Source organism: Scleropages formosus, chromosome 1 (assembly GCF_900964775.1).
Source record: "Scleropages formosus chromosome 1, fSclFor1.1, whole genome shotgun sequence".
NCBI classification, from domain to species: Eukaryota; Metazoa; Chordata; class Actinopteri; order Osteoglossiformes; family Osteoglossidae; genus Scleropages; species Scleropages formosus.
The window spans coordinates 44,669,803-44,691,961 of NC_041806.1; the positions used below are offsets into that span (position 1 = coordinate 44,669,803).

Genomic DNA, 22,159 nt, shown 5'->3' on the forward strand with positions numbered 1-22,159 from the left:
CCATCACAGGGCACCCCAAGCAGGACGCAAACCTCAGACCCGCCAGAAAGCAGGACTCGGCCAAACCCGCTGCGCCACCCCACAACCATGCCAGCCCCAGGGTCACAATAGTAAAAGATAATAAAATTAATTAATATACTCATAAATTCAGAGCACATACAAATCCCTAAATGATCCTGGAGGGTCATCGTTCCGTCACCTACTGATTCCGGGCTGGAAGACTGCAGACAGTTCCTGTCGAAATGCTGACTTGAGGAGTGCACTTAGGATACGAAGCGCTGCTGGGGAAGTGTTGCATAATTCTCCTGTGAAGCCCATGTCAGCCATTGTTCCATATGTGGACAGGAAGGGAGGTGAAGAGGAGCACAGCCCCCCTGTTGTGCACAAGAACCTTCATACAACTCGGTTTGCATAGAACTTTTCTGAGGTGATCATGAAATATGCATCGCAGTTGCTTTCTGGGAGCTTTTCCTTGAAAATTATGCTTATACATTTATTTATTTATTCATTTAGCTGATGGTTTGTCCAGAGAAATATAGACTGTAGGTTTGTGCACAAAGCTCCTGGCAGTTACTTATTATACAGCTGGGTAATTTTTACAGCATTAATTCGGGGTAAGTACCTTGATCCAAGGGGGTGCAGTGGTACAGTGGGTTTGACCTGTGCCTGCTATCTAATAGGTCTGGGGTTCGAGTCCTGCTTGGGGTGCCTTGTGGTGGACTGGTGTCCTGTTGTGGGTGTGTCCCCTCCATTGCTGGATTAGGCTCCAGCTTGCTGCAGCCCCCCATTGGACGTGTGTGTGTGTACACACCTTCAGCAGGGTCACAGATGTAAATCGTAGTCCTTTTATTGCATAGTGATGGCTGTAGCCGCTGTCTTTTAATGAATGAGAAAATCATCGTTTCTTATATATATAATGATTTTTGAACCTCAAATACTGTAAATTACCACCGCTTGCCTAAAATCAAGCTGCCCTGGATAAAGACATCAGCAAGTAACAGAAAACATAATCACTGTCACAAAAGTGACACTGAGGGCCAGCACAGAATTGAGTGTACATTCAGGGTTCATCCAAATCCTGCAGCCCTTCTGGACTGATGATGGTGCTTTGAACCAACAACCTCCTGCAACATTCAAAGATTGTTCATGGACAACTGGTGAGCCACACATCTTCAGGGTTCAATGTCTCTGGGTTGCATGTCTTGCAGATCACAGAGCAGCTGTCCTGAGACAGAGGCTAAGTTTTTTAAACTGCGTAGAAGTTAATTTTGTATTTTTTGTTAATTTACTTTGAAAACAAATAGTATTTTTTCATTATGGTTTCAATATGAAATGTTTACCCAGCGGTCCTTTGATTTCAAGTTTAAGTCTATGGCTTCAGTGATTTGTTCTTTTTATTTTCTTGTGTTAGTTTAACTGGTTTTTTGCCCCCCCCCCCCAAAATTATTAAGACTTTAGTAAAAGAAAAACAATATGATCATTTGCATAGGGTGCACTACAGGCTAACAGGGGACAGAATGCTGTTTTAATTAAAATATTGCATACTACGCAAACAGGGTAAAATGATCACGTGACTAAGAGCCTAGCACATGTCATGGACATAATGCACAATGTTTACGCAAATTAACATTCAGAAAGTTACATTTGTTCCGTATTCAAGCTCATTATCCCTACGGTGAGAATATGAGAAAATGGATGTCTGATGAGAATGAACAGTATTGCTTTTGTGAGCCAACTCATTTAAAATTTACATAAACTGATTAAATTACACGTTGAATTATGTGGCACTGGGGAACCAGAGAATCTGCAGTTTCTAAAGGGGTCTTAGTGGGTTAGTCTGCAGCGCCCTCTTTTGTCACAACCGGGTCATTACATGCAAATAAATAAAAGCAAAAATGCAGTACTATTTTCTGAAAGATTGAAGACTTTCTCAGTTTTACTAATATTTTTGGTTTAATGACAGCTCATATTTTACTGAATTTGACAGTTTACAAATATTACTTATTTTACTTTCAAACCTTAACAGGCTAGACTGGTGGACTTCAAGGTGGGATCTGGAGTCTCGGTCTTGGTGGGCTGCAGTGTGAGTGAGGTTTTGGTCTATTTGACCACTTTACCTCATCATTACCACCTGCACTTGTTCATCCTTTTCTCTCGGTTCTGATATCGGAAGTGATTTTAAAGACCACCGGAAACCCTGTATCTGGAGAAATGAGATCGAGGGGCACTGAATCGCATCTTGGAAATTGGTTCATATCTTGAAGTAACATAGGAGCCATTGTCACTCCACCTTGTGTTTATTTTTCTCTCCTTTCCTTCCTGTTTATATATATGAAACCAAAGTAATTTGCATCCACATTCAGAGGTTTGGAGGTGGATGGCCTTCTCACGACAACACTGTTTACAATGTACCGCAGTCCAGAACATTTTCACATTGCTTTCATTTTTTTTTTTTACACACACAATGTCAGAACTGCTTGTCCCATACGGGGTCGCGGGGAACCGGAGCCTACCCGGTAACACAGGGCGTAAGGCCGAGGGGGAGGGGACACACCCAGGACAGGACGCCACTCTGTCACAAGGCACCCCAAGCGGGACTCGAACCCCAGACCCACTGGAGAGCAGGACCCGGTCCAACCCACTGCACCACTGCACCCCCCACATTTCCCATAACGCAACTATTTACAAATTTCACAAATATGGGGAACACATGGCAACCAGAATTAAACATCATAACCAGCTAAATTAAATGATTTCCCTGAAAGCAGGATGTCAACATGAGACGGTTAAATACAATTCCAGGGCGGCTGAGAGAGGTGAGTCACTCCCGATGAAAATGTTTCTGGGGTTTGAACGAAACCCGGGACAGAACGAGCTGAAATTCATCGTGGAAAAGAAGCTGAGATCCTTCATCAAATGTCACGGCACACGAGAGGGCTGTAAACAAAACAGTTTTGATTCGATATCACATTTCCTCTTACTGTCAGAGTGCTGTTTACTTTTTATTATTTAGTAGTGACATCCTTTTATTTGAAACTCATCCTATACAAAGGTATATTAGAAACCATCCCTCAAATGAACTTGGGATTCATATGTATTTCCACTACTACTGCAGGTGCACTGAACCATATGTAAACAGTACGTGGGTGGTGCAGCAAGTAGCGCTGCTGTCTCACAGCGCTGTGGTGGTGCAAGGGGCTGTGGGTTCGATCCCCGCTCAGTCTGTGTGGAGCTTGCATGTTCTCCCTGTGTCTACGTGGGTCTCCTCCAGGCGCTCTGGTTTCCTCCCACACTCCAAAGACATGCTTTTCAGGTTCCCCCACAGTGTGTGAGTGACAGAGGGAGTGTGTTCCACTGATGTATGGATGAGTGACCCAGTGTAAGTCATGTCTCTAGCAGTGTAAGTCACCACGGTGAATAAGGTGTGTGGGCTCATAACACTACATAAAGTTCATTGGAAGTCGCTTTGGAGAAAAGCATCTGCTAAATGAGGTGACATAAATGTGAAGGGCTATCTATGAACAAAAATCCAAAACATGCTTATACCCCCTCTGTATACTTCTAAATAACTGAGCTTCTGCCTTCAAAAACCTGTTAAAATGTGTATACATTTTCCAAATATTAAAAATGATTAAAATTAAAAACTTCCTTTTGTACGACGCACTACAGGGGCTATAAGGCCTGACAGGCTTTTAAGACCTAGCAATAAAAGTTCAGCACTTTTATACCCCTCCTCCACTGAGGTAGTTTTTTAATCCAGATTAATTATTAAAGTACTAAAACATAAAAAAAAAGCTGTCAACTGTTGTGTTCTATATGGCTTAGGGAGACTAGACTTGGAGTGAGAAATATTAGCGACTGGAATTTCGCTCTCCGGTCGAGGGCTTCGAGCTCCGTGCCCCAGGCCTCACTAGGGCTCTCACCCCGTCCAATAGTGGGTGCTACGGAGCACTCTTGGAATTGGGTTCCAACCCTATGAGGAAAAAAAAAATGAATACATTTTTAAATATAAACCTGAAGACTATTAAAGCAAAAATAAAAAAAAGATGCACCAAAAAATCTAAGTAAAATCGGTGGGAAAAGGTGGAACTGCTGAGTGAAAAACATGAGTACATGTATTCATTTAGCTGATGATTCTCTCCAAAGCAACAAACAGCGTTAAGCTACATCCAATTATTTACCCATTTATACAGCTGGGTAATTTTACACCACCAGCTGCCACCAAAAACATCTGTCCAGTCTTCGCACCCCCAGCAGTCCTTATCGTTTGCACGTGCAAAATTTCACTGCGTTGTGTCGGAAATACACAAGTACACAGGAGGCCCAAAAAGAAAGCAGTTACCCCTTCGAAATGGAATGGACCTTTCGGCAAACCTGTTTCATTCTCAATAAATTTCCTCCTGGAGGCACAAAAAGCTGACATTTGTTGTAAAAAGTGCGGCGATGGATGATGGAGGTCCTGGTCCCTGCCTTGGTGTCAATTTCATCATAGAAATGCGCTCCTGCTGATTCTAATTAGACGCGAGACCAAAGAAGTTATATTAATGAGTTTATAACAGGGCCTCCGCATGGTCGATTGCTGCTGAATTGGGCCCTTATACTGTGGTAACGGGTTATTGACACAGCTGCCCGTGTTGCTCTAAATGATCGTAATAAATCAGATCACGGTGGCCAAATAAGGCTCCCGCCATCGCGCATTTCCTTGGTAATAACGCTACGGTCATGAGCCAACACTGCCGAGGTGCAGCTTGTGGATGGGTGTTTTATTACTGCAATTCATGGTAAGGATCCTGCTCTATTAACTGTACTTTAAAATTATGCATCTGCATCCAAGTCTCTCCTTTCGTTGAGGGAAAGCACTCATGTTTCTCCCCGCGCCGCACGTCGCTTTGTAGAAAAGCGTCCGTGGAATGATAAATGTAAATGCTTGAGCGTAAGAGGGCGCGGTGGCGCAGGAGGTTTGGCCTGTGCTCTGACGGGTCCGGGGTTCGAGTCCTGCTTGGGGTGCCTTGTTATAGACTGCCCCCCGCCCCAGCCTTGCGCCCTGTGTTGCCGGGTTAGGCTCCGGTTCGCCGCGACCCTGCTTGGGACGAGCTGTTTCAGACAGCGTGTGTGTGCTTGAGGGTACAACAGCAGGGCCCCACAGAACATGAAGAGGAATCCTAGAAATTTCATGACTGTACAGTGACTGTTCTGGTGCCTGGAGCCCCCCCCCACCACCCCATTAAAGTTGCCCGCAACTCCTTCCCTCAGTCACCTAGCCCACTATGAGTACTGCGCATGCGCTGATCCGCGACCACGTGACCTGCGGACTGACGGGAAGCAGGAGCGGAGCTCGTCGCGAATCGATCCGCTCATAAATGAACACACAGGACAGAGACGGATGTGTGTGTTCTGGCGCCTTCGCCAGGACCGTTTAATGAGCGCGAGCCCACAGCTCCTCAGGAGACACAGATTTGCGGGGGGCGGTAAACGACGACGACGACAATAAACGGTTGAATTTACACCAACTTTGGGGATAAAGTGCAGCAGAGAACATGATTATATGACCAACAGTAGAACACAAACACTGTACATGACGTACGCTCACACACACACACACGTCTGTAGGATGTGTTACAGTCATATCCACCACGTTACACGTAAACCAGCACAAAAAAGACCGGTAGACGACTGTGGACATTGTGCTAGCGCTACGGCTGTCAGCAGGTAAACGTTAGTCGTTCCACAACATGAAACCTATGTAACCCGTCCGTGAAAAAGGCACCAAAGCGTTCGAGTTCGAGCGCCATTTCCGGCACGCGCCGAACCTCGCGGGCCACCTCCGAAGCGCGCGCGCGCCCACGGGGTGCCAATACTTCGCTGCCGTCCGGCGTCCGCTTCAGTACTTTTGGAAAACTATTGAGAAATGAGCCACAGACACTGCTTTAAACATGGGGGAAAATTAATATAGTGGAGTTTTTTTTTTTTTTTTTAAATACCTTGAACATTCCCTGAGAAGTATTGGAAAAGGCGAATTTTTTTTGTAACCAAAAATGTCCATTCATTGTTGACAATATGGTCCCGGTATAAGTACCCTATTAAAAAAAAAAAAAACAAAAAAAAATGTGGCAACATATTTACTCAAAACACTCGTTTCCAAGTACTGTACTTAGGCCTACTGTACGTTTGAATTGCTGCTCAGGTCGAAACGCTTGAAAAAACAAAAATCCTGCCAACATTTGGCACATAATCAGGATTATTCATCGGGGGAAAAAAAAAAAAAAAACAGCGTTGGAACATCTACAAAGGTTCTGATTGTCACTTTCATTATTATTCTTAATGCCTTTCTGCTGTGCATAGTATATCGCTGCTAATATGTTGCTACATGTATCCATTTAAACACGGAAAAAAAGGTTTTCTACTGCCACATGGACATAGAAAAGTGTAAGTCTACATCTTACAAACTATGGATTTGTGGAGGATGGAACCACATTCGATTCATGGAATTTGGCTGCGGAAGCGTCATTAATCATGTATGATATCGCAGACGACGGGGCAGTGAGCAAAGGCTCATCGTAAAGTCCCATGATTTACTGTAAAACCAACATTGCGAAATAAAAGACACTAGATTCTGCCATCCCGTCAGAAACAATCGGGATGAACAGTGGGTTTGCCCCCAAAAATCCCTGCATGAATGTCAAAGGATCAATAAAACCAATCATGTATCGAATAAAAAGTTACATTTTCTACTGACGGGTTGAAAGGCTGCAAAACTCCATCAATGTCTTGATAACATTCAGGGACCTTCTGGAGACGAATATTCAGTTCATTACACTGGCTCCTCGACTTGTACGTTTTCAAAGATACAAACATTTTTACTTGCATTTTGCATCACTCCCCCGCCAAAAAAACATCTGCCGTCCCTGGGTGTTGATCAATAACATGATTAGGAACTTCGCACGTTCATGGAGTAAGTCAGCCAGCAATCAGCTTTGAAAAAAAGTCTGAAAAAGCCAGACAAAGAACTCATTCCTGCTATATCCGAGACCTTTACAGAACCTGCAAATAAACCGTTGGACCAGTGCCACTATTGATTATTTTATTGATTGGGTCTCTGGAGTTAAGAACAAAATTAACACTGCTTACTGCTTGTAAGCCGAGGAGCCAGTGTACCATCCAGGACTGCTGTTGAGTGCAGTCATTTCTGAGGGCAAATCCAGGCTTTACTCAAATTTTTAACTGCATGCACATAAGGAAGGCGGCTTTGTGTCGGACGGGCTGAGGGAGCCAAGTGTTGGTGTTCTGGAAAAGCCAACAGCTGTCACAGATGCCCATCGTGACAAATGCAAAGTTTTGCAAAAACACAAATACCCTACTCTCTTTCTCTCTCTCTCACTCACACACACACACACACAGCAGAGGCCATCCCAGGTAAGAACTGGGCTCACAATCAGAAATAAATAAATCATTTGGCTTTTCTGGAAGGTCTAATGAAAAAAAACGGGCAGGATGAAGCGAAAAATAAAGATTCTAAAAATCATTTTGAAGCATTCTCAGCTAAAAGAGAACATTAAAAAGCTCTTATTTTCTGGAAACAGTGTTATAGTCAATGACATCTGCATCTGCTGATATGAAACCAGGCGTAGCCTCTGTCTAGTCTCCTCCACCTCAGCCTTCGCAATGCTTTCAGATCTAAAAAAAAAAAAAAAAAAGCATTCGAGCTGACACTCTTAGTCCTGCTGAACCACTCAAAGCGAAAAGGGTGGTGAGGAAGTAGTGAAGGAAAGCACTGCTGGAACCTTCCCAGGTCCTTCCCAGAAGCCACGCGCCTGGGTTCCGAGTCGGGAGAAAGAAGGTGCAACAAGTAGAGCAGCTCCTGTCAGAACTGGGAGAATCGCCTTGGTTCTTGACCCGTTTTGACAGCGTGGGTCCCCATGGAGAAATCTGTCTCCCGGTGGGGTGGTTTTGGGTTGGGTTCATGTGTTTCAGGCCTACGGCCCCCTGCCACCAGTCTGGGTCAGCAGAACCAGCGGCCAGAACCCTGGGAGCGCTTCCGGCGCTTCTTACAGATGTAGTAGATGGGGAAGGCAACCAGACCTGGGTGGGAACAGAGACACTGTTGCTATGGTAACAGGTACACGTTACATCTATCAGAGGCGCATTGGTCAGTGGGATCATAACTGCTTTCAATACAGATTGTGTACAAGCCCCTCTTCTCCCTATGATTTATTATTATTACTACTACTCCTTAGGTTGTCAGCATACACTTATCTAGGGAGCTTAAAGATCTTAAAGTATGCTTTAACTTTATTTTCATTTTAAATTGTGCAACAATACAGTAAGAACAACATTCTTTTCTTGGTTACAAACTGTTACAGTAAGAGACCAATTGTTTCAACAAGAGTTTAGGTGTAAATTGTGCGTTTAATAATTTAATGGGGCAGCTGGTAGTGTAGTGGTTACAGCTGCTGCCTTTGGACCCCAAAGGTCACAGGTTTGAATCTCATCTCCAGCTGTAGTGCCCTTGAGCAAGGTACCTACATTTACATTTATTTTTTTAGCAGACGCTTTTGTCCAAAACGATGTACATCTCAGCAAAGGTACAATTTACTTAAGGTAAAAAAAAAAATTAGTTTTCTTTTTGCTGTGACTCTGCCTTTCAGGTGACGCACAAAAGCCCCCCTCAGTCCTCTCAGGATGGAAAACACACGGCCGCACCTCCTTGTTACGGTGGCCCGATGAAACGCTTACCGACGACGACGGCTAGTACTCCAAACACCCCGACCAGGACGATGACCAGAGGTGCAACCAGGATCTTGCTCACTGGATGGAGAAAAGAAAGAGCCAAACACACGAGGAGTTAAATCACAAACGCTGTAACATTGCATCTCAAAGAGGTGCGGTCCGAGGCCATTGCCACCAAAACAGCTCGGGGGGGTGGTGGTGGTAACGGAGAATGGCCCCAAAGAGAGTCGCCCCCACAAAACCAGTGGCTTTCTTCACGGTGATGCAGGGTGACGGTCTGGCCCGCTCGCTTGCACCATCACCCTGGTAACACAGGGGGATGGTAACCGACAAAGGCGGCCTTAAAAATACTTTCACTCCAACACGATAGAATAAACACATTTTCTGGATTCCAGAGGGTGAAGGTCATCTGTCACAGCTCACAAACCAACAAACGTAGATCATCCTCGTTTTTTCTTTGACCTTTTTTTATGTACCATACTCCAGACCCCAGTGTCCTTTAAGGACAGCGCACTTAATTTATTCACTTGTCTATGTTATGAAATTTCAGTCTGCGGCAGAGCAAACATGACGTGCGTTTACCTGCCGAGCCAACAGGTGGCAGTATAGCGCACCAAAACGGAACAGCGGCGTGAGACTAATTCTACTGGATTCCACGGTGTTTACAGCTCAACTTTGGCGTTTGTGACTTTCAAAGACCAATAACGTGATGATGAACACTGCCTGTTTATGTGATGAATCGCTCAGCAACCGGCACTGCGGAGAAGTCGTTTAATTTTTGTATTTTCGCCGAGATGTACGTCGCTTTGGAGAAAAGTGTCTGCTGAATGAATAAACGTAAATGTAATTTTACATTAGCGCAAGGTTAATAATATTAAAACAACAAGTGCCACAAAGGATTTAAAAAAAAAAAAATTACATCTGAAATCTTTTTAGAATTTAACCTGCAAATAAAAACAAAGGATGTCTGTATAATTTAGGTTTTACTGATTGTGCCCTTGCGGTAAAAATTACCCGAGTCTCGAATTACAGACGGACTTGCTGCACCTCTCGTTTTCGTAAGTTGACAAATGCTCTTATTCATATCATTTTAAAATTACTGACACAACGCAGTTTGCAGCTAGACCGCTCCCTGTGCTAGTGGACAGGACAACAATCGCAGCCTTAGAGTTTAGTTCAAGTTTAATTTCAAAGCGTCTGCTAAATGAATAAATGTAAACGTAATTCTGTAGAGGACAGCAGGTGGCGCAGCAGTTAAGGTGATAGAAAGGAATGCGCTCACCGCAGACGGACCCCCGAACCAGGCGCCGCAGGTGGGGTTTCTCCGGCAGGTAGCGATACTTGCAGCCGAACACGCTGAGGTTGGAACTGTGGTCGCCGAAGAAGCGCAGGTGCCGGTACTTCTCGCCGCAGCGGTAGCAGAAGCTGGTGTTACAAAGGGTGCAGGACATGTGGTCGCAGCCCTCCGTCCTCTGAATGTGGATCTGGGTGGACGACACCATGGACACGAAACCATGAAATGCCTTCCACCTGTTCCCCGGCTACTGACTGACCGCGGCAGAGAAAGCGCAACCTGCGCTAACCCACCGAGCCAACAGGTGGCAGTAAAGAGCATCCAAACGCTACAGGAGTGTGGAGCCGTCTAATTCAACCCACTTCCACAGTGTTTACAGCTCAGTACGATATTGAGTTTCACCGATCAATAACCAGGAGACAAACACCGCATACGCTTAAGACAAATCGGTCCACAGACAGCGCCGAACAGGAGTTTGCACAGACGAAGTGTTTTTATTCGTCACGTTAAATGAGTTCTAATTTTAATGCAGATTGGAATTTATAAAAAATATTAAAATAATAAAGCGTTCAAGTATTCTTTACTTCTATCTATATGCGAGATCTTCAGAGAACCTAACCGGTGAATAAGTTGAACGACATCTGTATTTTTAACCTTTCATTAATAGTGACTTTGCTTAAAGTAACTTGGCAGTTATGAACGGAAGGAATCGAAGACGCTTCCAGTCTTGAGGCGCCGGCGCACGTCGCGGGGTCCCCAAGCACTGGCAACTTCGCGTTCGCTTATTCGAGTCCCACACCTCCTGCATCACCGTGGCTTCAGTGCGACCTGCACGTGTAGTGACAGGACTCACTCCGAAGTGACGGATGTGTCCTGCTCCGCCCCTCCTCCCCCGTGCTCGGCGCTCGGTAAAAAGGCATCCGTCGGACAGGAACCGCTGACGGAGCAGAGGAAATCTAATTTCGTATCGATTTTCTGCCCAAAGGTCCTCTGACTTCCTGGAATGTTGTCATTTTTCCTCCGATTGTTAAGAGGACGGGATGAAGATAAGGGGCTTCCCTTTACCCCACTTTGCTCGGAGAGCTAGAGGAGGAGGAGGAGGAGTCACAGGACACTTGAGCAGCAGGGCAGTTGTCACCAAGTGGCATTTTGCTGCATTTCTGACCCGGGAAGCATCCGACACGATGGACAGACAGAAGAGCCTTAAGACCGATCACATTAACCCTTTCCAGGAAGAGATGGCCCCGACCCCAACCTTGCAGCGGGGACACTTCTGGGCGTTCCTCTGGCCGTGCTCGATGGCGCTGGCCCAGTGACGCAGCAGCTTGTCCCCTTTCCTGTAGTCCTTGCACTTTATGCCCTCGTGCCAGGGGGCGTGGCACTTGAAGCACCACACGAACTGACACCGGGAGCACTGGACCTGCGGGGAGAGGGGCTCAAAGTCACACACGGAGGCAAGAGCCCCACATGTGCAGCGACGCTGGGTGGGGGAGGGTGCCATCAAATCCCAGCGCGAGTCGTCCTCCGCTTATGTTGTCGTTCCGTCCCGACGACCCGCCGTTACTCAAAAATCCCTCAACCTGTACTAGAGGAACCATAAGGGTATATATACCGTACAATTAATATGCACGAATGCTACACTGTATGACAGGGCTGCGTTATATTTTTCAGCATTCATGGTAAAATACTAATATTTGTAAATACAGTACAGTATGAATTATATTACATTTTCACTTCCGCTGCCACTTCTGTTGTGCTTCGCGTTTTCTTTTTAGCACCACCAAAACACACTTTATCGCTTGCTAGCCATTATATGCAAAAAAAAAAAAAAAAAGAGTAACTTGAAGGGAATCACAAACAAAGCGTTTTGTAAACAAGATGCAGGCGCTGCTGGACACCGACCGAGAGCCCGACAACAACAGATACGGGTCCCCTGCGCGGTGCCGTCGGTCGCCGTTATCGTACAGCATCTCGTTACACGTTATGACTAAACGTGAGGCTTCGAAAACGGACCACCTGTAAACACACCATCGATTTCCCATAACGGACCTCCTCAGTCTAAATTTAAAATAAAATAAATAATAAAATAAAAAAAAAAAAAAAAACACAAATCAACCCGTCGAAGTTTCTATGCTGCAGTGCCTGGAGACGCCGCTACTCGTCCTACTCGTTCTGGAATTCCCAATTGCTGCAGTTTGCATCGTGACTCCTGGGGTGGAGTGGGCAAAAAAAAAAAAAAAAAAAAAACTGACCCGTGTAATTGGCCACGGCCTGTGAAATACACCAGAGCAGCGAGGTAAGAGTCGGTGCCCTGGGACATCGCACACCGCGGTGACCAAATGAGACCTTTGTAAGCGGCAGTCCGATCCCGCGGCGGGACGCAACAACGGCGGGCTGCTGGCCTATTAGGAACGCTGAACTTGCTCATTTTCAAACACACTAACATTTTCCAGTCTACTTCCTTACATTTTCTTCACTGACGTACTTTCTAACGCTCGTCGGCGGCGGAGAGGACGCGTCCTGCGTTTACGCGCCGAGCGCCCAAACGAAAAGGGAGCGAGGGGCCGCCTTAATTCAACTCAATTCCACAGTTAGCTTTTAGTCTGTGTGACGTGTGCTGCATTATACACCGGTATGTAACAAATGGACCACCACGCGTCTGAATCCGCATCTCTCCTTCTGTCGATGTCTCAGAGCGCTGGGTGGTGCGAGACGACGTGGGTTCGATCCCCACTCAGTCTGTGTGGAGTTTGCATGTTCTCCCTGTGTCTGTGTGGGTTTCCTCTGGGTGCTCTGGTTTCCTCCCACAGTCCAAAGACATGCTGTTCAGGTTCACCCACAGTGTGTGAGTGACAGAGAGAGTGTGTTCCACTGATGTATGGATGAGTGACCCATTGTAAGTAGTGTATCTAGCAGTGTAAGTCACCGCGGTGAATAAGGTGTGTGGGCTCATAACACTACATAGTGTTTATTGGAAGTGGTTTTAGAGAAAAACATCTGCTAAATAAACGTCAACGTGAAGTACTTTTTGTATCATCCCTGGAGATGTACGTCGCTTGGGAGAAAAGTCGGCTGAACGAATAAACGTAAACGTGTTACAAATACACGATTTCACAGAACCTCCTCAACCAAACACGTGAACTGATGGGTATCTATTGCATTGCACTCGAAGCCTTGCGCTGACTGTGACCTAAATGTACAAATGGCCGGACTGAAGAACCGAACGCAGAGTTGCGAACACAGCGGTCTCATTTGCATTTGTAAATCGAGTGTACCCGCGTGCCCCGGGAAGGGGGCGGGGCTAGGGGCGGGTCTCACCTTGTACTTGTGCTCAGCGCGGCCGGGTGCCTGCGGGCCGCGGCCTTTGAGCGAGGTGAACAGGTTGCACTGCGGGCAGGGCTTGGTGTTCGAGTCGACCCGGTTCAGCTCCAGGAAGTACTTGTACTTGGCCACCTCCTCGCTGAAAAGGAGGTCGATGATCCTACTCTCCTCCACGTAGCCGGTGCACTCGGTGATGGGGCACACGATGTCCACCCGGCCCATGTGCACCTGCCGGCCACACCCATTCCGTCAGTGCGTTTCTGAACAATAACAACATTAAAACGTTATATCGCAGCACTGCGACCGTGCAGCAGCAGCAGCAACGGCATCTCCTGGGACCCAAACCCGGATCCAAGTCCAGTTCCTTAACCGCTGTGCCCCCTCTTCCACATAAGTCACGTTACGCACCAAAACACAATGTGACTGCAGGTCCAAAATGATGCAACGTTCCAGCAGTTTGAGCATTCCAGCAAAATTCATTGCCTTAAGCAGTGAATCCAGTGGTACATGCGATTTAAGCCTAACCAGCTGTGAGGAAGCTGTTTTGTGGGATCTCGTGCAATAGCGCCCTCAGGGGTCCCCACCCCCGGCGGGGCAGAAAGACTCACCCAAACCGTGCGGAGGAGGTATGACGGTCAGAGCACAGAGGGCGGCTCAGACAAACAGGCAAGTTCCAGCAACGCTTCCAAACACGGCGCGGAGGAGAGTCTGGAATATTCCCTCGGCACACTTGGCAGCGAGAGCGTCACGCACCCGGCCGTTCGTGGACCGGGCGGAAAAAGGAAATCGGAGCGTCACCTCGAAACGGTACGATCCTGCCGGAAGCGGGAGACCCGCCTCCGGGTGCCGGACCGCGTCGACGACGGGACGCGACAGCGGAGGGCGGCGTACCTGGCTGCCGCCTGCGTCGCTCCAGAAGAAGCTGTTCGAGGATCGCACGCGTCGCAAACGTTTCGCGCACACAGCCGGAACAGACGGCTCGTTCCCACGGCTGGGGATGCGAATGGGCGCGGACAGCTGGAGGGAACATTTCGGTGAAAGATCTCCACTGGGTGGAGCTCAGGTCTATGCACACGCTTCTCCAGAAGATGACCACATTATTAGAAAAGGTGGGAAAAAACAGATTACTATCATTATTATTAATAATAATAATAATGATGATGATAATAATATCATCTGCTGTTTCCCACCTTTTCTCAAGTCAAATACAACGTGAGCTTTGTACACCAAGTTACTTGCACTGATTTACTCTTTTATACAGATGGGCAATTTCTACAGCATAAATTCAGCACGAGTACCTTATTCAAGGGACCCAGAGAAAGAACGGAAATTCAAACCCGGGTCCTTCGACTAGAAGGCAACAATTCTAACCAAACTCTCCCCGATGGTTACTCATCAGAATCGGGGCTTATTGTCATCAGCGCGAAAGCGACTCCAGATTCAAAGACACAGGAATCCGGGAAATTTATCATTAATATTATCGTCATCATTATTACCATTTAAAAATGAGGAGGTCAGCGTTTCTCTGCAGCTGCCGATGAACACGGCACAAAGGAGAAGGCGAGAGACAACACGGTGGCCCTCGTCCCCTTTGGGATTCTCTCAGCGGTCCGAACCCGAGCCAGCCCACTTAAAAAATCCTACGTAATTTCATCACAATAATATAAAACACTCACATTAAGCTGCCGGATCATCTCACGCCAATAAACGTACGATGTGGGGAGGACTTATTTGAGCCAGCCAGAGGCCGGCGGATCTGCGGACACCGTCCCTCATGGGCTGACCGAACGAGACATGGCACCTCATTAAACAGTCGTCACCTGTGACGGCTCAGTTCGGCCACCACGGGGGTAGCGATCCTCCAACCGCACCCCCAGGCGCCCTGCTCCTGTCACAGGGCGGACGGCGCTTCTTGGCCGGCAGGCAGCGTTCCGCGGACTGCTCAAGTCTCCGGGAGGGTAAAACCCCACCTCCTTTTGTGTCGCTTCCCTCGAATTGTCAGGGACGCAGAGGCACGTTGTCAAGGCAACAGGGTGCTGCTGAGACAGGGATCATGACGGTGAGACCAGCCCTGCCGCTGATGATGATAAAGACAGCGAGGACATCACCTGAGATGCTGCTCAGAGCAGAAACCTCTCACTGCCGCAGTCCACTTCGCAAGGCTACACCCGAAAGCACTACAAATGCTCCTACTGGCTCCTCATGTTCCGAATGGTTGAGTCACACGTTTTCAAAGATGCATTTTCCAGCAAATTTATTTATTTTTCATCGCATTTTGTTCAGGGGAGCGCGGTGGCGCAGTGGGTTTGACCGAGTCCTGCTCTCCGGTGGGTCTGGGGTTCGAGTCCCGCTCGGGGTGCCTTGCGACAGACTGGCGTCCCGTCCTGGGTGTGTCCCTTCCTCCTCCGGCCTTACACCCTATGACTGGGTTAGGCTCTGGCTCGCCGTGACCCCACTCGGGACAAACAGTTTCAGTCAATGTGCGTGCGTGCATTTTGTTCACTTATTTCCCTTTTAAAATCCCTCTCTGTAGCAAAGAGAAGTCAACCTGTGTTTACGCGTCAGTCCGATAGATGGCGGTAAAGAGCACTGAATAGCACCTTACATTTACGTTGCATTTTTACCTTTATATTCAATTTTTACCTTTACCTGACACTTTTCGTCAAAGCAACTTACAACATTAAGCTACTTTACGATTATTCACCCATTTATACAGCTGGGTAATTTTCACTGGAGCAACTTTTTTTTTTTTTTTAGGGTAAGTACCTCGTTCAAGGCTACTACAGCCGGAGGAGAGATTCAAACCAGATTCAAAGCAGCTCTAACCACCACACTACCAGCCGTCTCCAGGAAACTCAGAGGTTTCCCTGAACTCAACCCCTCCCACAGTGGTCAGAACTTAAGAGTGTTGGTCATCAGTCACTACATGAGATGACACACGTTTAGGAGATGAATTAGTCAACAATCTGCACCGAATACTCTAACATACTGTACGTCACTCTGGAGGAAAGTGCTAAATTAATGCATTTAAAAAAACAAAATCATGCGTAAAATCTTCGGTAAAATAAGCGTAGACAACATATGTTTTATTTCCTTTTTTAATTTTGATATTGATGAAAAGGTCAATAAATATTAAAATACGTTATACAAAGTATTTAAAAATGTACTATATCTGTACCCAAGGTTTTTACAGAGCCTAACCTTTGAATAAAGTGAGGGATGTCTGGATCTTTACGCTTTTATTTATTGTCGGAGTGAAGAGTGAAAATGACTTTGAAGCTGAACGAACTGAGTCACTAAGCGACTTTCCGTTTGTTTTCATAAATTCGGGAATCACCGCACTGTGAGTTGGTGTTCCGAGAAACCCAACCCATAACGCTCACGCTGGCTCGCACGTCTAACGCGGTGACCGTTAACATAACCAGAGAAGAATTGTTTGGCAACGTCCCGATGGGGACAGGTCATTCCAATAGTTTCCACAACTTCGTCTTACCGGAACATCGAGAAAGCAAATCATTCTCAGTTAGACATGCTAGGCTCACTAACAAAATTACACAAAAGTCGAAATTATATGCACATTTCCTCAGTTAATATTAGCGGCGCCTTCCTCTCATTAGCTGGAGCCTCATTTTCAAATGTACATTCATATTAAATTAGTAAGTTATACTGCTCTTTATTAGTAGGTGGGGACTGAACGTCAGGGTCCAAGTTCCCCCGGTGCCAGCGCATCCCGAACCAGGTCCGGCCAAATGACATTTGCAAAATTAACACCCGTTCATTTAGCTGATACTTTTATGCAAAGCGACGTAAAGCGTTAAGCTACTTACTACGATTTTCCTACTTACGGAGCTGGGCAGTTTTCACTGGATCAATCCAGAGTAAGAACCTTACTGAAGGGTATTGCAGCAGGAGGTGGGTTTCGAACCTGGATCCAGTGAGTCCAAAGGCAGCTGTTGTACTTACTACCCTACTTGCTGCACTTAAATTAATAACCGCAGAAGTTAATACGTAATAAATCACTAGCAGAGTTCATTATGACATAGCCACGCCCCCTTTAGCTAATTAGGCGGTTTGTGGCCAGAAAAAGGAGGGAAAAGAGTCAACCCTATAAAGAGTGAGACCCAAATGCTTGAGTTCATGTTAGGGCAGAAAGATTGTCTTATTAAGCTGACGGGGGGGGGGGATGCACTGCGGCTCTGACAGCAGTATTGTTCCCGCTGTGAAAAGCAGCAAGAAAAAGGAACAGCAATTCCATTTGGGCTGGGGACGAGCACAGACAGGAGGCTGGAGACCATCGCCGTCACCTAGGGACGTTCTTGAGCACCAGCTGACCCCATCGCAACAGCTACGCCCCAAGAGCGCGCCTCCGCCCCAGAAGGAATTCATTACCAACACATTTTTATTGAAAAGCAAAATTTTGCCAAAGGCTAATGAGGTGATTCTCATGCATTATAAAAGAGTAGGATTAATGGCTCTGTTAGTATAAAAGAAGCTATAAAACACGGAGACACTGTGCTTTCCCAGCACTTTCCCATGTCCCAAAGCAAAAAACAAAAATACAATTTAAAAAAAAAACTTGGGTGGAAAAAAAAAAAAAGCAGTACCTCCCACTTTGCATTTGCAACCCAAGTGACCTTAAGAGGACAAACTTTTACCAACATTTACTCATTTATCTGATGATGCTTTTCTCCAAAGCAACTAAGAATGTTAAGCTACTTACAATTATTTACCCATTTGTACAGTTGGGTAATTTTACTGGAGCAATTTAGGGTAAGTACCTTTCTCAAGGGTACTACAGTCCGAGATGAGTTATTAAAATGTGAATTTTCACCATACCCTATAAGACACTGACTACAGGTCCATCCATGATGAAAACTCACATTGATGTGTGACATACACACTCAGTCCGTGCACGCGAGGAAGAACACAGTGGTTCGGGCTTGGTTCGAATCCCATCCCCTGCTGTAGGACCCTTGGTTCAAACTCCTTGCCCTGAATTGATTCAGTAAGGATACCCAGCTTTACATAAGGGCAAATCACTGCAAAGTTCATAATATAACACTGCAATTCCCCTTGGATGAAGGGATCAATGTTAATAACAACGATAATGATGACAACGATAACAGGAACGAAAGGATCAGCACCTGATCATCAGACATCAACAGCAAAAGCTGCACAACCGTCACATACGTGGCTTTTGAGGGGATTATTCCATGTGTCCGTTACCATGATTTTGCATCGGCGGCTAAACCGGATCTCGGCCCCACCGGCCACATGTTCCGAGCTTCCAACTGTAACTCTTTAAGAGCATTGGACAAATTCTTCGATGCCCAGAGCGTTCTGTTTCTCCGAGAGGCTAAAGCAGATGATCGCCGTAACACGTAACACTCGGGTTTAGGATGCTTAGTTCCGTGCGGTCGAACGCCCTGGGCACCGCAGACCAGTAACAGCGCTGGAAGAACGCTGCACGGAGACATCATTTGAATGTCAAGTTCTGGTCAACGGAGAAAGGCGTGCGCTATGCAAACCATGCCGTCCACCTAACAGTGAACCTTAGTCACCTGGCGCACAGCAGGGATGTTTGCCATGAAACTTGTTTAATAATCACCTGAGACTCAGGAAAACAGGATGCGGACGTATTTCGGGGAAATTGCCCAAGCCCCACCCCCCAAATACGTGATATCGTTGAAAAGCAGAGAACGTCCTCTATAAGACACATTGAGGCTCATCACCGTAGCATGTGCAGTTTTGGAAATATACTTTAAAAAAAATAGATGTCCTCTAGAGTGGACAAAAATTATTGATTTGGTCTCTGGATGATAGAGCAAAAAATGTGGGAAATAAGGAGAAAATTGCAGGAGCAGAACCTTTCCGGAAAGGCCCGATGTTCAAGAGAAGCACAAGAGCCAAAGAAAGAAAAGAGAGCCTGAATAACAAGAATAGTTAAAATAAAGAAAAACTGAGCAAGGGAAATGAGCTTTAAAGTGACCAGCGACTGGATAGCGCCATTCACCACACAGCCAGGTAATTTAGTTAAGTCCAGGAAAGACAGGTCTTTATGACTACAAATATCAATTATACCACCGCAAACTCATTTTTATTATCTGTTCCACCCGCATGGATATTGGGCCGTTACTCAGGGCGCGCATCGCGGCTGTGACCTCTGGCTGGCTTTGCCAGCACCGCAAGACACTGGGGGCGGCAGGCTGGTTAGAGCCATTGCCATGCAATACGATGGTCCTGGGTTCGAATCCCACCTAGAACTGCAGTACGCGCGATCAAGGGACTTAACCTGAACCGAAAGAGTAAGAACACCCTACTGCATGAATAGCAAATTGTCGCAAAGATTACATGTCGCCTTGCACAAAGGAGTCGGATGAATGAGGACTAATAATGTGTTCCTGCTGACTGAAGGATGATCTGCGCCCCGTGACGGTGAACCGTCCCAAGTTGTCACAGCCACCTTCCGTGATCTTGCGCGACCAGCAAACCTAGACGGTCCACCCGGGTCGTAAAGTCCCTAACGCAGGTCACAAGGTTAACTTTCTGTATGAAGTTCTTCAACCGCATTATTCTTCACCCCCCATTCTTGATTCTTCTGCAACTTCACCATGATTTAGCCACTTACAGCGCAGCTTAGTTTTACTCTATCAGTCCACGTAAGAACCTTGATCTAAGGTACTATGGCAGGAGAGGGGATTCCAACGTGGGACCGTCCCGTTGCATGGCGACTGCTCTAACCGTTGATTTAATGCTCACGGAAAGCGGGGCCAGTACTTTGACGTCTCGTGAACAGCCAATCGGAATCAGTCTGCCCGGAGCCCAAATTTAAGGAACGCAACGGACCTAATGAGGCAGAAGTTCCACCTATGGACCTCTGACCAGAGCCACCTTGATGGACTCAGGCCAGGCGGCACACAGGGCTCGCTCAGCGGAGCCAAACTGTGAGTAACGCTCAGCGCCACCCGATCCGTGTCACGACGAGGACCTCCGCGGGGGTGGCGGAGGCGGTGCGTTGTAACCGGAGACGCCGTCCGCCCTCCACGCACACCTCTCTCACCCAGCTGCCCCTCCAAGCGGTGCACATGGAGGAGAGGGTGGGCACGGGAGGGGCGCATCTCAGCTTGGATGGGCGCCGAGGAACACCCCACCCCACCAGGTGCGAGGGACCTGATGAACGCAGCTCAGGAGGTCCCACACGCACCTTCCGGATGGAGCGCTGCAGACGCACGCGCGGGCTGACCTCCGACCCCTAGTTACCTGGGAGCTGATGTAGGCTCGGAGGCAGTCCTCGCACACGGCCTTCCTGCAGCACTGCATGGGCGTCACGCGCTGCTCCTCGAGACAGACCCTGCAGGTGAGCACCACGGACACGTTGTAGTCCACGCCGTAAAAAGGGTCCGCCGTAGAATGGGTATCCCTCGGGACGCCGGGGGGCTCCTCTGGGTCCGGATCCGTGTCCCCCTCAGACGCGGACGGAGCCCCGGACCCCCCCTGTCCACCATCATCATCATCATCCCCCTCCGGGACCACCCCGCCCCCCGGGTCACGCGCATCCCTCCCGTGGCTGTCCTGGGCGATGCAGTACACCGTGCAGTACACGTGCTGCTCCCCCACCTCGTCCCGACGGAAGGACGGGGACCGGCGCGTTAATCCCAGCGCGCGCTCCGGCGGGGTGACCCGCTCCAAGCCGTCAGCTGCGTAATTTGCGAAGCCTTCGCCGCCCCCCACGACGTCCACAGCGTCCTGGCCGTCGGCGCTGACAACTTTGGCTGCGACGCTCCCGGACCCGTGGCCGAAATCCACGACGTCCTCTCGCGCCCCGTGGCGACCCTCAACGCCGCCGCCGCCGCTCGCGGAGTCCGGCGTCGCGTGCCCGAGTTCATCTCCCATCCGCTCGCGAGCGCGTTCCTTCCAACTGCACGCAAACAGACATAAACACGCACGTACGCACGCACCGTCTCTCTCGCTCTCTCGCGCACTCAAACACACACACATAGAAACACGCAGGCCGCGCGTCTCCTTCCGGGTCCCGAGTTAAAAAACTCGAACCCAAATCCGTGCGGCACACTTTTTGCGTCTCTATGGACCCCCTGCGCCCCCACGGCCCCCGGCCAGGACCCCCCAGGAGCGCAGCGGCCGCTGGGCTGCCCGGGCCCCGCGGACAGACACACGGGAGTCCCGCATCGCTGCAATCAGTGTGGTCCAGCTGCGGCGCACTTTCACTGAGACAAAGGGCAGACCGAGCGCTTACCGTACTAACCCCAGTAAACGCGCACACGCATTTCGATGAGCGCTCCTGTCGCAGCAGCAGCGCAGGTAACTCAGCAGTGACAACAGTACGAGTGCGGGAGGGGGGGGCAGGAGACACATCAGCCGCATTCATGTCCCGCAGCGCAGCATGACTGGTGGGGGAACGTTGTTGTAAGAATACTGGAAAGTGGTGTAGGGGTGGGGTGGGAGATCGGCTGTCGTACAGCTGATAAAACTGGAAAATCCTGATGGGGCAGTTTGTGGTGGATGATGTTATAAAAGCTACCATGTGTCAGCACTTTATTTACCAAAACAAACCTTTCATGGCAACACAGAAAAGGATGATGACGATAATAATAGTTCTATTACCATGTCCAGATAGAAAATGATGGCGGAGACTTGTTTATGTGTTTAAAGACCCTTCGTTTATTTTCACCATAATTCACGTTCGAGGTGCATTTCTTAAAATGTCATTGACGGTAAACTGAAATAAAGCTATTGCATCACACTGTAAAAAAAAAAAAAAAAAAAAAAAAAAAAAAAAAAAAAATTAAGAGGTTTGTC

At 47.7% G+C, this 22,159-nt stretch overlaps 1 protein-coding gene across 2 annotated transcripts; it reads right to left on the minus strand.

Annotated features, from left to right (window-relative positions):
- Positions 1–5,390: 5,390 nt before the first annotated feature.
- Positions 5,391–21,614, minus strand: rnf217 (ring finger protein 217). Of its 2 annotated transcripts, XR_003798128.1 has the most exons (7): positions 20,603–21,614; positions 13,340–13,570; positions 11,277–11,441; positions 10,010–10,211; positions 8,734–8,805; positions 7,782–8,079; positions 5,391–7,674 (listed from the first exon to the last, which is right to left on the minus strand). XR_003798128.1 is itself a non-coding variant. In XM_018742409.2 (6 exons), the coding sequence occupies exons 1-6, from the start codon at positions 21,338–21,340 to the stop codon at positions 8,000–8,002; spliced, it is 1,488 nt and encodes a 495-aa protein (XP_018597925.2). In that variant the 5' UTR covers positions 21,341–21,614; the 3' UTR covers positions 5,391–7,999. The 2 variants fall into 2 exon arrangements, 1 of the variants encoding a protein (XP_018597925.2); XM_018742409.2 differs by having other exon boundaries at positions 5,391–8,079.
- Positions 21,615–22,159: the final 545 nt, after the last annotated feature.

Excerpts from the sequence above, each read along its gene's own strand:
- rnf217 (XM_018742409.2), bottom strand. The coding sequence starts at position 21,340 with ATGTGTGTGTGTTTGAGTGCGCGAGAGAGCGAGAGAGACGGTGCGTGC. Across the intron at positions 8,806-10,009 it reads GGTTCGGGGGTCCGTCTGCG|TGAGCAAGATCCTGGTTGCA; the intron begins GTGAGCGCATTC and ends TTCTCCATCCAG. Across the intron at positions 8,080-8,733 it reads AGTACTAGCCGTCGTCGTCG|GTCTGGTTGCCTTCCCCATC; the intron begins GTAAGCGTTTCA and ends GTTCCCACCCAG.